Source organism: Phaethon lepturus, unplaced genomic scaffold (assembly GCF_000687285.1).
Source record: "Phaethon lepturus isolate BGI_N335 unplaced genomic scaffold, ASM68728v1 scaffold47192, whole genome shotgun sequence".
Lineage (NCBI taxonomy): Eukaryota > Metazoa > Chordata > Aves > Phaethontiformes > Phaethontidae > Phaethon > Phaethon lepturus.
In genome coordinates this window covers 781-15100 of record NW_010523521.1, presented here as the reverse complement: position 1 = coordinate 15100, position 14320 = coordinate 781, and the positions used below count along the sequence as shown (strand labels likewise).

Sequence of the window (14320 nt, the reverse complement as noted above, 5' to 3'; positions counted from 1 at the left end):
GAAAAGTGCATACATTATGTGTCCATGTTTGTTTTCAATATAACAGAGTAATTTATACTGTGGAATACATGATACTGCTCTACTCTCCAGTAGACGTGAGGTTTGTAAATGAGACCTCAGGCGGTGTTGCAGTAACATGCTTGTATTCAGCTTGAATATGAGTGATAAAAGCCCTTGTTCTGTGGAGTTACTGAGGACTGCTTTCTGTGTAGTGTATGTCCTAAAACCCATGTGAATGATGGAAGCTTTGTCCATACATTATAACATAAGTTTGAGTTGTAAGTGCTTTTTCAGATACCGTGTTTCAACAATGAGAAACAGAAAACAACTCCTTGGTTTGGGTTATTTAAAAAAAAGATAGTCTGGATGACAGAAATATGGCTAAAGCTCCCTTTCAGTATCTGTCCTCTTTAAGTAACAGGCCCCTTGGCCACGTAGACCTGGACTTAAAGTTCAGCAAGGTTTTAGTGTCTTTGGCAGTCTCTCATGTGAAAACAAATGTCCCTCCAACAAAGCTTCTTGCTATTATGAGCAGTCGTAACACTTCGGTGAAAATATTTAGGTATTATTTTAAGTATAGTCCTCTTCACATTGTAACAGGCAGTAGAAAAGCCAAGATAATATGGGGCTGGGGACATGTTCAGAGATACGCAAGTAACTATACAAAAACTGAAATTCCTTTTGAGGTGGGTGACTAATTAGACCATCTGTCTCAAATGAACAGGATAATGTTTTTATGCGTGTAAGTATATACAAGTGTATATAAATAAGCAACCTGCAAAATATTTTTCCTCATCAACCTTACATGAATAAATTGTAGCATTTGGAATTTGGAGAAAAAAAATCTAAACATTTATTTCATCTTACCTTTTTCCTGCTCAGTGAAAAAAATTACCACATATCATTATATTCTTTAGAGAGCTAATTTACTTTCAAAGAACAATGAAGTCCATCTTTCACTTAAAACAGTTTTTAACCACTAATGCTTCATAGCATGCCTTCTTTTTGGGAGGTAGAGGGATGAAGATAGTAGTAAAGGGATTTCCCAATACAATGAATTAAAGTAAGAGAAGTAGCTAACACTGGTAGAAAAAGAGCACCTACTTACTGGATTTGATGGATGAGGTCTTTGTTTTTTGTCAGTGAAAATAATTGTTGACTGGTTTTGCTTCCATAAGCAAAAAGTGTTTTATCCCTGAGAAATAAACCTGATTGGAAGAATATGAACATGCTGTCAAAAACCCTCCAAATTCCTTAGATTATAATAGGTTCTTGCAGCTTAGCATTAGGTTTCCTATGTGATGGACTTTCTAAATGTGGAGAATTGTGTTGTTGCTTTAAATTTGATTATTGTTAGCTTTCATGTTCTGCGGAATGTACAGTAAAGCCCTAGGGATAATGTATGACTTGCAGGTTTTCATGTCTGGTAATCGCTGTGTCAAATTCATTTTCTGAGTCCAGTTTCAATGCTTTTTGTAATCCCTATCAATAGCTATTTTTAAAAAGATTCTGTTTATTTCCTTACACTTTTTTTTTTCTCCCCCCTTCAGAGGCGGCTGGTGAAATCACTTGAAGATCTGTGCTCACAGTATGATTTGACAGTCAGAAGTTCTACTGGTGACATTATACAGTTTATTTATGGAGGAGATGGCTTGGATCCTGCAGCCATGGAAGGAAAGGATGAACCACTGGAATTCAAGCGAGTTCTAGACAATATCAGAGTAAGGATTACTGAAATCTTTGTTGGAAGTGTGAAAAGATTATTAAGCATGTAGGAGGAAGTAGTAGATTGTGGGGAGAAATGTTTCAGTTGAAGAATTTAATTTTAAATTGTGTTTGGGGTGGTCCTGGTTGGTCTTCCAGCATGTGTATGCTAAGAGTTATAGATATTTTTTACATTAGAACAGAGAACTAGGACAGCTGTGCATAAGCTGTGAAAAATACGATTTTCTTCTGTGCTTAGACATAGTTCTAGGGACTAAAATCCAGCTCGCTAGATAAGTTATTACGGGCTTAGTTGGGTAGTAGATTGAACTTCTATTACACAAAGTAATTCCTTATTAAATCAAGACATGCATTTTCTTTGTGTTGAACTGCTTCTTAAGTCAGAGGCCTGATGTGTTGTTGAATAACTCTGGTAATACTGTGGTGTTTGAAGAATGGTATTGTTTGGTTTTAGTTTGTGGTTTGTTTGTTTGCCGGTTGTTCCCTCCCCTCCTCCACTCCACCCATTGCCCCAACCCCCCAAGATGAAAGCCTTTTGATGAAATAACTGTACAGATTTCTGTAATGTGAGTGTAATAAATTGTTAGAATTAGAAATGTGTGTGTGTATACCTTCAGATTTCCATAAGTAAGTAGAAGTGTATGTGGAGCTTCTCTTCACAATAGTCTGGTATTTTGTAGTAAGAAAACCCAAACAACGCAAAACTAAAGAATACTGTTAATCTATTGTATGTATCTATATTTTAAGTCTTTACAATGGAGCTTTTGTGCCTATGTTTTATCTGAAGAAGTAATTTTTTCCTCTTAAGGCTGTATATCCATGCCGAAGTGAACCAGCCCTTAGTAAAAATGAATTAGTGTTAACATCTGAGTCCATCATGAAGAAGAACGAATTTCTCTGCTGCCGAGACAGTTTTCTGCAGGTAACTATCTCATGTCCTTATCACACAGCGATTAGCTTTTGCTTGTAACTCAAGCAAATAAAATGGTTTTATCAGTCTGTAAGAGCAATGGCTGAATTCTATGCATTAGTAGCAGGAGGAATAGTTTGTTCAGTTAATACATTTCTGTACATATACGGGGTGGGGAGGTAGGACTAGCAATTTTAATTCTTATTATGGTAGTTGTTCATGTTCACCACAGGAACTTTAGAAATGAGAGAAAAATCTAGTTAATTTTTTTATTTTGAGTAGAGGGTGCTGCTAATATGAGATCTTGCTGGAATTTCTCACTATAGCAAGATGGTACGGTAATTATGTTCTTCTGCTGGGATGTCAGAAATTAAATAATACTCATTGACTCTATATAGGAAACCACTAGGACTGAGTCTCATACTCCATTATTATGCATATGTTTTGATATTGTCAACTTTCTGAATAACTATTTTTACTCATTTAGTTGTTTTCCTGTAATAGAAACACCACCTATGCACTTACACCTAGTTACCTTCCTTTCCTGTGATCCTAACCCAGCAAAAAACTTCTATCATATGAAGTGCTTTGCTGGACTGGACTTATCTTCTGGGGAGTACTTACATGTCTTTTAAGGATATCTGGATGTTCACATGGCTGCTTGCACTTTGAAATGTAAAAGTCAATTTGTGTGAAAGAGCATTAAGCAATTTTAATATTTAAGAGAGCAGCCACACTTAAGACTGCTTTAGCAGACAGTGATAAAAACTGTAGCATTAAGCTGCGTGCGGACATGTAGAACTGTTACCTTGATGAACCTTCTGATTACTGGCAGTGATGAGAACAGCGTGAATTTAGTGACCTGCTTTTCAAGGGTTTCTTTTTAAAAGATCAAAGTGCTTCAGAGCAGAAGGTGACAAATCTAGTAAGCTGTTGTTTATAAACCTGATTTGCAATTCTGTTGCTAGACCAGAGTTGAAAAAATAATTATATCCATACATGAAATCTGCTGTAAATCTTAACTGCCTCTCTGAAGGAAAAAACCCCTGCAATATACTAATATCAAAGTTTGGAGATTAAGGTGTTCTTTGAGGTGTACATCTTTCTAATCATATCAGGAAAATCTAAATCATTGCTCTTCATTTCAGAAGCACAGTTATGGCTACATCACCTTAATGGTAATTAGTTTAACATTAAAATCTTAAGTTTTAGATACTGTTACATTTTCTTCTTTTCTTTTTCTGTTCATCCTTGAAGACACTAACTGAGACAGGTTATGAAAAATATAATGAGGTAATTGCAGCATGTGTGTGCACTGTGTGAGCATTAATGTTAGTGCTTTTTAGCTAAGCTTTTTAGTATATAGTGCTAAGTAACTGATTACCATATATACATTACTGCTTGTTAAATTATAATGTAGGTGTTCATCACAATAATTGACATAATTCCTTTTTAATGGTAAAAACCATGACATGTGAATTAATCCCATAGTTGAATTGGAGGATTTGAGGAAGCTTTCTTTTAGTACATGACTTTCCTTTCTAAAACTCATTTGTTCAACCTTTAGGGATATTAGCATGTTTTTCTGATGTTTTCATAGCCCTTCCTTCACTTTTCCCTTACAGAAGAGAGGGGGAACATTCCCTTACCAACAATTCTTATTGCTGGTATTTTACCAGGAGGTTCCTATAACGGGCATATGCACTCTTGTCCAGAAAACAGTATGTCTAAACAGCCTTTTTCAAACAGACTAGCATTCATTCTGCCTGCACTCTACCCTCACTGGAGGGAATTCAACTGATGAAAAAGCAGATTGTTGGTTGGCACAGTTACACTTGTGTTAATATTTTTAATGTATTTGAGTATATTAAGATACAGGTGAAGAGAGATTTTTGTGGTGTTCTTAATGAAATGGGGAAAATCTTTAGAAACCCTCACAATTTAAAAAAAAAAATCTTTTTTCTGTGTTTTTTTGGAGATGGTACAATATGAGTATTGGGGAGTGTGGTGCAGACATGGAAAGGGCTCAGCACACAGCCCGTCGGTGCTGGGATTTGTAGGGCTGACTCAGTGGATCTGCCTGGACTTGAATGGATTATTGCTGAATCTTGTGGGATTTTCTGTACCACTCTGCTTTTCAGTGGGCTTCTGAACTGTGAGGATTCTTATATTAGCAGTGCTTCACATGTATAAATGATCCCACAAGCTTAAGTGCTGGGAAACATGATGCAAACACCCAAGTGACCACGCTTTGTATCCTGGACTGCTGTTTTGACTAAACGTTGGCTCTGTAGGAGCTGCTCATGTTGGGGCAGAGCTTACTGAGTCAGTTTGGCACCTTTTTGTTAAACAGGTCCAGACTAAAAGACTTTGTCAGTTTAGACTAGGTGAAAGAAGCAATAGTTTCTGCAGCTGGCTCTGGAAGGTACATAGCTGCTCTCATAGAGGACAGTGTTGCACTGACGATAACTCCAGAGAGACAGACAGGCGCAGCAAAGCGGGAACTACATTTGTAGCATAAATTAATCCATAGTTTGGATGAACTGCCAACAGATAATTGACAGTTGACAGGAATAAATTATTTCCTCTGTTAGTTCTTGTGCATGAATAAAACTTCTGACAATGAAAAATAAATCTCATCAGAGATTTATCTTTTATTTCTCATCTCTCTCTTTTGGCTCCAGTGCATGCAAATAATGTATCATTTGAGTACCTTATTTTTACAATTCAGAATGATACACAATAATTGATTTAGTATGCTTGAGTTTTTTGGGATTTTTTTAAGTATTTTGCTACTCAGGGACTGTCAAAGAGGAAAAGTTGACAGTATATAGTTGGCCAAAATGCTGTTTGCATTCCTGTGCTGTTTTGGTCTTAAGTCTACCCTTTCTCCACACGACCATATGACTAAATCTTCAGCCAGTATGACAACTTCTTTTGAGGAGTTAGTGGTTATTATTACTGACCCTGGCTTTATGTGAGTAGGTGAAAATTTAAAAGAACTTAGTCTTAAGTGTTCTGGAGGCAGATGTTAGTGTTACACTTTCTGCCTTCTTCCCCTTCCACTCCTCCTTTCCTGCCCCTCCACAAAAGAAGCACCTTTCAAGATAGAATTACTTTTAAAGTCTCTCCATAATGTTTTTTTTTTCCTCTAGATCAAATGTTCTGGGTGATTTTCTCCAAGTCCTGCAATATTCCTTTTTTTATGCATCTGTAGTGTTTTTAATACCACATTATTACTTAACACTTATTTTAGGAAATAAATCGAATTATCTATTTTATGGAAAGATTTCAGGGTCAGAAATCTTGAAAATGGTGAAGTATTTAATTGGTGAATTAATATGAGTTACTGCAGGGCAAAAGGGGCAGAAATGTATGAATGCATCTTGTTGTCATCCAAGTGGGGAAACAACTTGAAGGATCCGTTCCAGCAGCACACTTCTGTTGTTGGATCTTTCATTTGAGCTTTGTTCTGCTATTCACCGAAAATAATGTACTGTCTGAAAATCCCTTGAATACCAGTAAAAACATTGTTATTCTGAGAATGTGAAGATTCTGTTAAGACATAATAGAAGTGTTTTGATAATGATTTATGAATATATTTTAAAAAAAAAAAGGCAAGTAATTTTCAGTGCCCTGCTCCTGCAGTGGCTGGAAGGAGTGCAGTACTGAGTGAAGAAGAGGCGATGTTATAGAACTATCATCCTGGTTGTAACGCAGGGCTAGTGGAGTGGAAAGGATTTAAAAGAACTCTAAAAATCAAACTGCTCACTCCTTCATGGAGGCTTTCTTAAATTGTTATTGAAGTAGACAGGAAGGATTTCCTCTTGCTTTTTGTTTATATTTTGGTTTTGATAAGCCTGTGTTATGGTAATGACTTGCACTGAGTCCACTTTTATAGAAGAGTTTAATCATGGACCTTGTATTTCATGACTTCTACAGTACATATCTATATCCAAAATGTAATGCTCAAATGATGTTTCCATAGAAAAGTTGGATATTTTTCTGACAGTATTGTTTCAATTTATGTTCCAGTAATGACTGATAGAACTACTTTTGAGTAAACCTGGGAAGAGATTGAAAGGCATGGGTACTGCTACAGGTTAAATGCAATTCTCTGCAAGGCCTCTCCACAGCATAGAGAAGTTATTTGAACTATGTTAGGTAGAGACTGATGTGTATATGTTTTTTTTTTTTTCCCCCCAAACAAAGTACATCTTGAATCTCTAAAACCTATCCAGCAGGTGACCTTTATATACTTCCTCTGTCGCCACAGTCTTTCCATTTTGACTTATTTTGAATACTGAGAAGTGAGCGAGAATGTGTTTGTGTCAGTATACAAGGAAAATAAGAATTTGGATATTTTTAAATTTTTTTTCAGTGTGGTAGAATCAGTTTCAGTAAGTGGTGGGTAGGAAGGAAGGATCAACCAAAGTCAAATCTCTTAAGTTTTCAGTGTGTGCTCAGGAAGGATGCTTTTATTCAGCGTGGACCGTATTCCTCATGTACTGCTACTAATTTATGGTTACAAAAGAGTGAATCTCGTTTGATAAATTCTAGCGTATGTGTGTGTCTAAGTTTTTTGATGTTCCTCTCTTCATATTGTGTATTGTCAATTTATTATTGTAAACATTCAATTTGGAGCTCTAAGCAAATAACTTACTGCTGAAGACTTTGATATGAAGACCATGTCTTTGCTTACTGTTGTTTTAATGTAATTTCAGGAAATTAAAAAATTCATCAAAGGTGTTTCTGAGAAGATAAAAAAAACTAGGGATAAGTATGGCATTAATGACAACGGCACAACAGAGGTAAATAGTTTCAAGGAGGTCATTTATGTAGTTATTTTAGATCTTCATAAGCTATTGCTTTTCCAACTGTTCTATTGTCTTTTCAGCCTCGAGTTTTATATCAGTTGGATAGGATTACTCCAACACAACTAGAGAAGTTTCTAGAGACTTGTAGGGACAAATACATGAGGTAAGTGTTTAGCCTGTTACTTTTTCTCAATTTATACCCCCAATTGCTTTGTTTGCAATCTAAGAGTGTATTTTGCTACTTTTACTGTATGAATGTTGGTTCTGTTGTGAATGCAATACAAATAAAGCATAAGAAACAGTTGTCCCCGATGATCCAAACATTGCAATGCAAAGGTAGAATGTAAAAAAAAAAAAAAAAAAAAAGAATTGCCATCTACAGGTGGGCTTGTTAAGGCAGACATGTTCCCTTCCTCCCGCTCTTGCAGGAGATTGTTCCAAACCTCCAAAGAGTCTATGCAAAACAACATCTGAATAGATCAGTTGCAAATCCATATGAATCTTGATGGTTATTCTTGATTTACAAAGTCTGTGAGGAATTATGTCACGCTTTATGCTCACATATTTGTGAATGTTACGCACTTGTAGGAACCTTTTGTTTGTTATTCTTGGTCTCTAACAAGACAGTGATAGTGTGGATGTTTTCATCTTTTATTATCTGTTCAGGGTTGTTTCGTTTACTTAGACTGTTTGGATTTATTTGTCGCCATGCAGCCATTGGTCACATATGCTCTGTGGCCTCATGCTTACCTGCATCAATTGTTTACCAATATTTTTTCTTTTTCAAGAAAATTCATGTATATGTTAAATTCTTAACATAACTATTTTAAAGCAATTATCAGTCTTCTGCTTTCAGTTACGAGGATTATTTGCTTAAGTTTGTCTTAAGTGTTCTTAAACATAAATTGCCTATTTTGCTGTAGTAGGTTGTTTTAGCGTACTATATTATGCTGATCTGACAACTTAAACCTTTGGAAAGGACCTCATTGCTATGATGATTGTTTTTGTTTTGTATACTATTGTCATTTTACCAGGAGAAATCTCTCAGCTGGGATTTCAGCAATTTTTGGGTAGCTGTGACATGAATGTAAAGGGATTTCCAAATAGTAGTGAAAACAATAACCTCTACTTAAATAATCTTGTTTTATGGTCACCCAGAATTAATTCCTTTAGTGATTTAGCTTGTAACATCTATTAGAGAGCATTTTGACTTGGTAAGAGCTCATAGACGAAAAAGCAAGAACCCGGATTTAGGAAGTGGTATTGTACCTTAAGTTCAGGGGTTGTATTATTTGCTCTAGAAAAGCAGTTCACATGTCACTGCAAGCTGAAGAATGCTAACTGCAAGACCTGAACAAAATTGTAGGGGAGGGTGTAAACTACTGCTTACATGTCGTTTTGAGATCACATAGTGTAGTGGTCTTCATTTTTTGTCCTGTAAGGACAACCAGCTCTCAAATTACGTCAATTTTAGAAAGGGGCAAATGTGGGAATGAGCCCATTACATGTATAACTTGAAGAGAAAGTAGGTCATCAGTGTAGGGCTTCTGAATAAGATAATAACAAGAAGGCATTAATATTAATTTTGTTTTTTCTGATTAAAAAGTAATCTGCATAATAATTTTTTTAAAGAAGACTTAATAAAGTCTCTTATGCTTAAACATATAAAGGGGTGTTTTGGAAATATTAGCGTATGGTATTTCCCTGAATGGGGAATACTGAATCTACTGCTTGATGCTTAGGAGGTAGAGGCCAAGTGTTTTGTTTTCTGTTATGGATGTTATACTGGATCTGTGTAATACCTGTGTGACAGGGCATCTTCTTGCCTTGCATGAGATCAATGTCTTGAGTATTGGTGACCTTTTAACATCTCTCCTATTCATTTATTTTAAAACAAGAACAAAAAACAAAACCAACAAACTTCTGGTATATCTTGTAGTGTAGTTCCTGTCTTTGCTTGCTTAGGATTTTATGCATTTTTGAGTTCAGTGTTTCTTTCTGTATTTTTTTTTTAATGAGATAATTTCTTTATCAGAGCACAGATGGAGCCTGGTTCTGCAGTAGGAGCTCTTTGTGCACAGAGTATCGGTGAGCCCGGCACACAGATGACTCTGAAAACTTTCCATTTTGCTGGCGTTGCTTCAATGAACATTACTTTGGGTGTGCCAAGAATCAAAGAAATCATTAATGCTTCAAAGGCTATTAGGTACTAATGTTGTTTTGTTTTGTTTTTTCCCTTTGCTTAAGTGAAACCTGATGGATAAATTTGCAATATGTGATAGCATCTCTCTGTTATCAGTAATATACTAGGCAACATTGAATCCATGGAATACCCAAACAAGAAAAATCTCATGTCTTTCCAGCTAAGTCATATTTAGGGCCAGAGAAGATACAAGTTCTATTTTTCTGAAAATAAATGAGGTAAAGTGGTTACTTAGTAAGTTTAATACTCCATTAGGAATTATATTAATAATATATCTCTTACATGTTGTGAAACTTTCTGGTGTTTAGCATAGTGTAGTTGAAGCATACCTATTTCTAGGTATCCATGAAGCCATACTTAAATAATACTAGAGTAATGTGCACCATGAAAATAGTCACTAGTTGTTGTGTTAGAATCTCTTGTGTGTCTGCTTGTTTTTACCAGCCTGAAGTACATGTACAATAATTTTCTTAAATATATCTGAGGAAGCTGAAGGCCTCTCTATCTTATTAAATACTACTCTAGATGATGAGATAGGTTCCATAAGTCAAGCTGTAATTCAAATTTCCATCTGTAATCTAGTTGAGCAATTTCCTAACTGTTTTTTTGGTGTGTTTATTCTTTGTAGCACCCCTATTATAACAGCACAGTTGGACAAAGATGACGATCCTGATTTTGCCCGTCTGGTTAAAGGAAGAATTGAGAAAACTTTATTAGGAGAGGTAGGAAAATTTGTATTATTGCTGATGCTTTAGATGTAACCATTGGCCAATTGCTATGGGGCATTTTAACCATTTTCACAGGCTAACTATTTCATCCTTATCTCTTAAAGATTTCAGAATATATTGAGGAAGTGTTTCTTCCAGATGATTGTTTCATCCTAGTGAAGCTGTCTTTAGAGCGCATTAGATTACTGAGATTAGAGGTAAGTGGTTCAATTGTTACGCAAAATATGCTCTGGGTAAATTCCAAAGGGTCTCTTAATCCTCTCTCAGAAACAGAAATCAGACCAGTGGAAGTTAAAAAAAGAAAGTAAATTAAGGATGTCCTGTGGCTACATTACGTCTGTAATTACAAGAGGAAAAAAGCGGATAATTTTTCCTTTATTTGGAAATGAGAGAACATACATTAATTTCGTGGTGTCTTGCTAAATACAAGGATGCCATTTCTGTCCATTAGTTAACATACTGGCCGATACCCTCAGCGTAGGGTAATATTTCATGCAGTTGATAAGAGTAACAATTTTTGTTTATTTTTCTACATCCCTCTTCTTCATATTCTGTTGAAAGAGTGCTGCATGTATTTGAGCAGATTTATGTATGCTGGGTGGTGCCCTGATGTTTGCTGGCTGACTTTTGCCACAGGTGAATGCAGAGACTGTGCGCTACTCTATTTGCATATCTAAACTCAGAGTAAAGCCTGGGGATGTTGCTGTCCATGGAGAAGCAGTTGTATGTGTGACCCCTCGTGAAAATAGCAAGAGTTCAATGTATTATGTATTGCAGTCCCTGAAGGAAGAACTACCAAAGGTAAAAACAAAGGCTGTCTCATGCTTTTGAGGGAGGCAATCAGTAATAATAATTTGGAGTTCTGTGGTGGGGAGTACAAAATGATTCTTGTCGGTATTGACAACAAAGGTGGGCTGAGTCCCTGACTCTCAGATTGTGATGCTACTGCTTTACAGCTGAAACTTAAGCCTCTGCTACCGATCTTTATAAATAAAATGGAAGCCTCGATACTTTCCTTACAACATTTACTGAAGCATTCTGAGTGCAGCAGTTGTATGAAATAATTATATCATTTTCCAGCTGCATCTAGGATCGAACCACATGACAGTATTGGGCATTTTTGCAGCTTTCTGTAAAGAGACTGTCTACTTTGGATTTTAAAAATAGTGATAAGTGAACCTTATTATTGACAGGGATGCCCTTTCAGTTGTGTGGATCTACCACCATTCAGAGACCCGGGTCTGAGTGTGAGGATATCTGGCATAAAATGTAGGTAGTGAGTAAGGTTTGTAGGACAGTGTGAATGTCACATTTGCACTAGTGTATTTAGGAGCAGGAAATCTTACTTCCTATGTATTTTAATTGAGCATTTACTCCAAAGACTGGAGCTTCTAAACAGGTTTGGATGCTGGTAGGGATTACACCCTTTTATACTGCATTCCTGTACACATCCAAGTTACCAGGTTTTTTTTGTTTTGTGAAGGTTGTAGTACAAGGTATACCAGAGGTTTCTCGAGCTGTCATTCATATTGATGAACAAAGTGGAAAGGAAAGATATAAACTTCTGGTTGAAGGTGATAATCTGCGAGCTGTTATGGCCACTCATGGAGTGAAAGGAACAAAAACATCTTCTAACAACACTTACGAGGTAATGTTCAAATGGGTACTGTGGGTTTTTCCCCATAGCGTCTTTATTACAAGTGCTTGTTTGTGCTCAGATGCAGCAGTTGATGTCTGTTCAAGCCTGATTTCACTAATAGTTGTCAGAATGCATTAACACAAGAGAATAATTCGACTGGCAGCACTGTTCACTTTGAAGAAGCTTTTTCTATAAATATTTTTAAAACAGAGAAGTACAAAAGGGTACTAAGGGAAATAGAGTATTATCTGACATCAGATGTTATTTGTTCCAGGAATATACTCGTTCCAAGTGTTTGGTTATTCATTAATCTAACATAATCTCTTGTGTAGGTAGAGAAGACACTAGGAATTGAAGCTGCTCGGACAACCATTATCAATGAGATTCAGTATACAATGGTGAACCATGGTATGAGCATTGACAGGAGACATGTTATGTTGCTGTCTGATCTCATGACTTACAAGGTTTGTACTAAGCTTTTTCTGAATGTTACATTGGCCTGTTTAAACAAATTAATTTTACCATGTTTGAGAAGGATGGTGAGCTAGGGAGATGGAAATCAGTTACAGGTTTAAAGAATTATAAGTTGTACTTACCAAATACTGTTGTTTGTATATCAAACAAAATGCTTAATTAATCTAGTTCTTGAGGGCAGGGGGGAGAAGGTCTATTTTGAGTGAGAACAAGTTGATATAACGAGTAGGGAATCATAATTTCATATTGGAAATAGGAATCCTAAAAACTGTGGTATGAAAATCAACTGTTTGGGTAACCATGCATGCAATTTAAGGCTTGCAGTGCAGAAAACCGCATGGGGTGTGGTTGATAGCAGCTGCACTGTATATGAGTCAAAGGATACAATATTACAAATAGAATCAGATTACATATAGACTATGAACAGTCTTTCAGAACTTTTTAGTTGAAAACTGTCCTTTATTGGTTGACTTTCTTTCCTTTGCATCCGATGTGTTTTTTAGATTTGAGTACACTTAGTCAAGTAAGATTTTCCACTTTTCCTGCCAGAGTGCAAGGGTAAAATGGATGAAGGAGTCGTGACTTCTCCCAAAACTGTAGGGCTTTGTTGTACTGAGCTGCAGCAATCCCCAGAGCTGGCTGTGTGGAGCTACAACACAATAGTGGAAAAGGGCATCAGAGTGCAGTGTTTTACACTTGTTGGGCTCCTAGTGTTCATTCTTTTGTATATACTTGTGACTTGCGCTTCTGTGCGCAGTCTGTTACAGTCAGGATGTTTGCTAGAAACAGAGACGGAAATAAACCAAGTTATTTAAAAAAAAAAAATTGTTTTTTTTCCTGGAGAGTGAAAAAATGAAGATTTAACATCTTCCATAATCTCCTGGCAGATGAAGTCAGGTTTATCAGTAGACAATAGGCAGTAGCTTCAGCATAGTGCTTGCAGACCCCACTGAAGTTTGTAGCTCAAGAACTAGCTTATAATTACGTGTTTTTTCTCATGGTCATGTTTCTTTCAATCTTCCTAGTAATCTTGCTTAAAAAAAAAAAAATCTGTTAACCATTTATAACAGCTTCTGTTTTGTATGAATAATCACTTCTGTTTTACTGAAATACTGGTTACTACCAAACTGTTAACCTTCAGGATCTTTAACTGTGAAGCAGCATATTGTGACAATGCTATATTGTAGATAGTAACCTTTTTACTTACTACTTGTTTCATGTGTTCTGTTGTTCACTTGATTTGCTTCTTTAGCAAGCATAACTGACCTCCAGCCACTATTGTGATAGTCTTTCTTTGGGTTTTTTCATCAATCAAGGGTGAAGTGCTGGGCATTACTAGGTTTGGTCTGGCAAAAATGAAGGAAAGTGTGTTGATGCTTGCTTCTTTTGAAAAGACTGCAGACCATCTCTTTGATGCTGCCTACTTTGGACAGAAGGATTCTGTTTGTGGTAGGTATTGGAAATTCTGTTGCAGTTTGTGGTCCTTACCCAGCATCTGTAAACCTCTTCAAAGCATTGGATTTTTGCCCTTGTTAAGCTTTCTCCTCAGCTTATGTGTCAAAAACTTTAGGTCTTAAGGCTGATCCATACTTCCTGATCCTAGAAGTTTGGTGGATGATTCTCTAGTTACAATCTCAATCAGAGATCTTGAAGTCAGTTGGACGTTTGTTGTATGTTTCTTAAAGTAGGCTTTTAGTAATTCGGTTTTACTTCTCACCACATAGATCAGTGAAACACCAGGAAATTTGTCCCACTATCAGTAGTTCTGTTTTTTCAGTTGTGAAAGTTTGTGTATCTTCAACCCCTAGAACTGATTAAGGAATC

The 14320-nt window shown here is 36.3% G+C and overlaps 1 protein-coding gene across 1 annotated transcript in view; it reads left to right on the top strand.

Moving 5' to 3' along the window:
- POLR3A (polymerase (RNA) III (DNA directed) polypeptide A, 155kDa) overlaps positions 1-13945 on the top strand; it is a gene marked incomplete at both ends in the record, with an annotated part of 32099 nt that extends 18154 nt beyond the window's left edge. Inside the window, 11 exons of the mRNA XM_010282137.1 lie at positions 1551-1721; positions 2534-2647; positions 7360-7446; positions 7533-7615; positions 9488-9658; positions 10284-10377; positions 10488-10580; positions 11020-11184; positions 11867-12031; positions 12355-12486; positions 13813-13945. Of these exons, the coding sequence (XP_010280439.1) occupies positions 1551-1721; positions 2534-2647; positions 7360-7446; positions 7533-7615; positions 9488-9658; positions 10284-10377; positions 10488-10580; positions 11020-11184; positions 11867-12031; positions 12355-12486; positions 13813-13945 (1408 nt within the window). The remainder of the gene's footprint in view (positions 1-1550; positions 1722-2533; positions 2648-7359; positions 7447-7532; positions 7616-9487; positions 9659-10283; positions 10378-10487; positions 10581-11019; positions 11185-11866; positions 12032-12354; positions 12487-13812) is intronic.
- Positions 13946-14320: the final 375 nt, after the last annotated feature.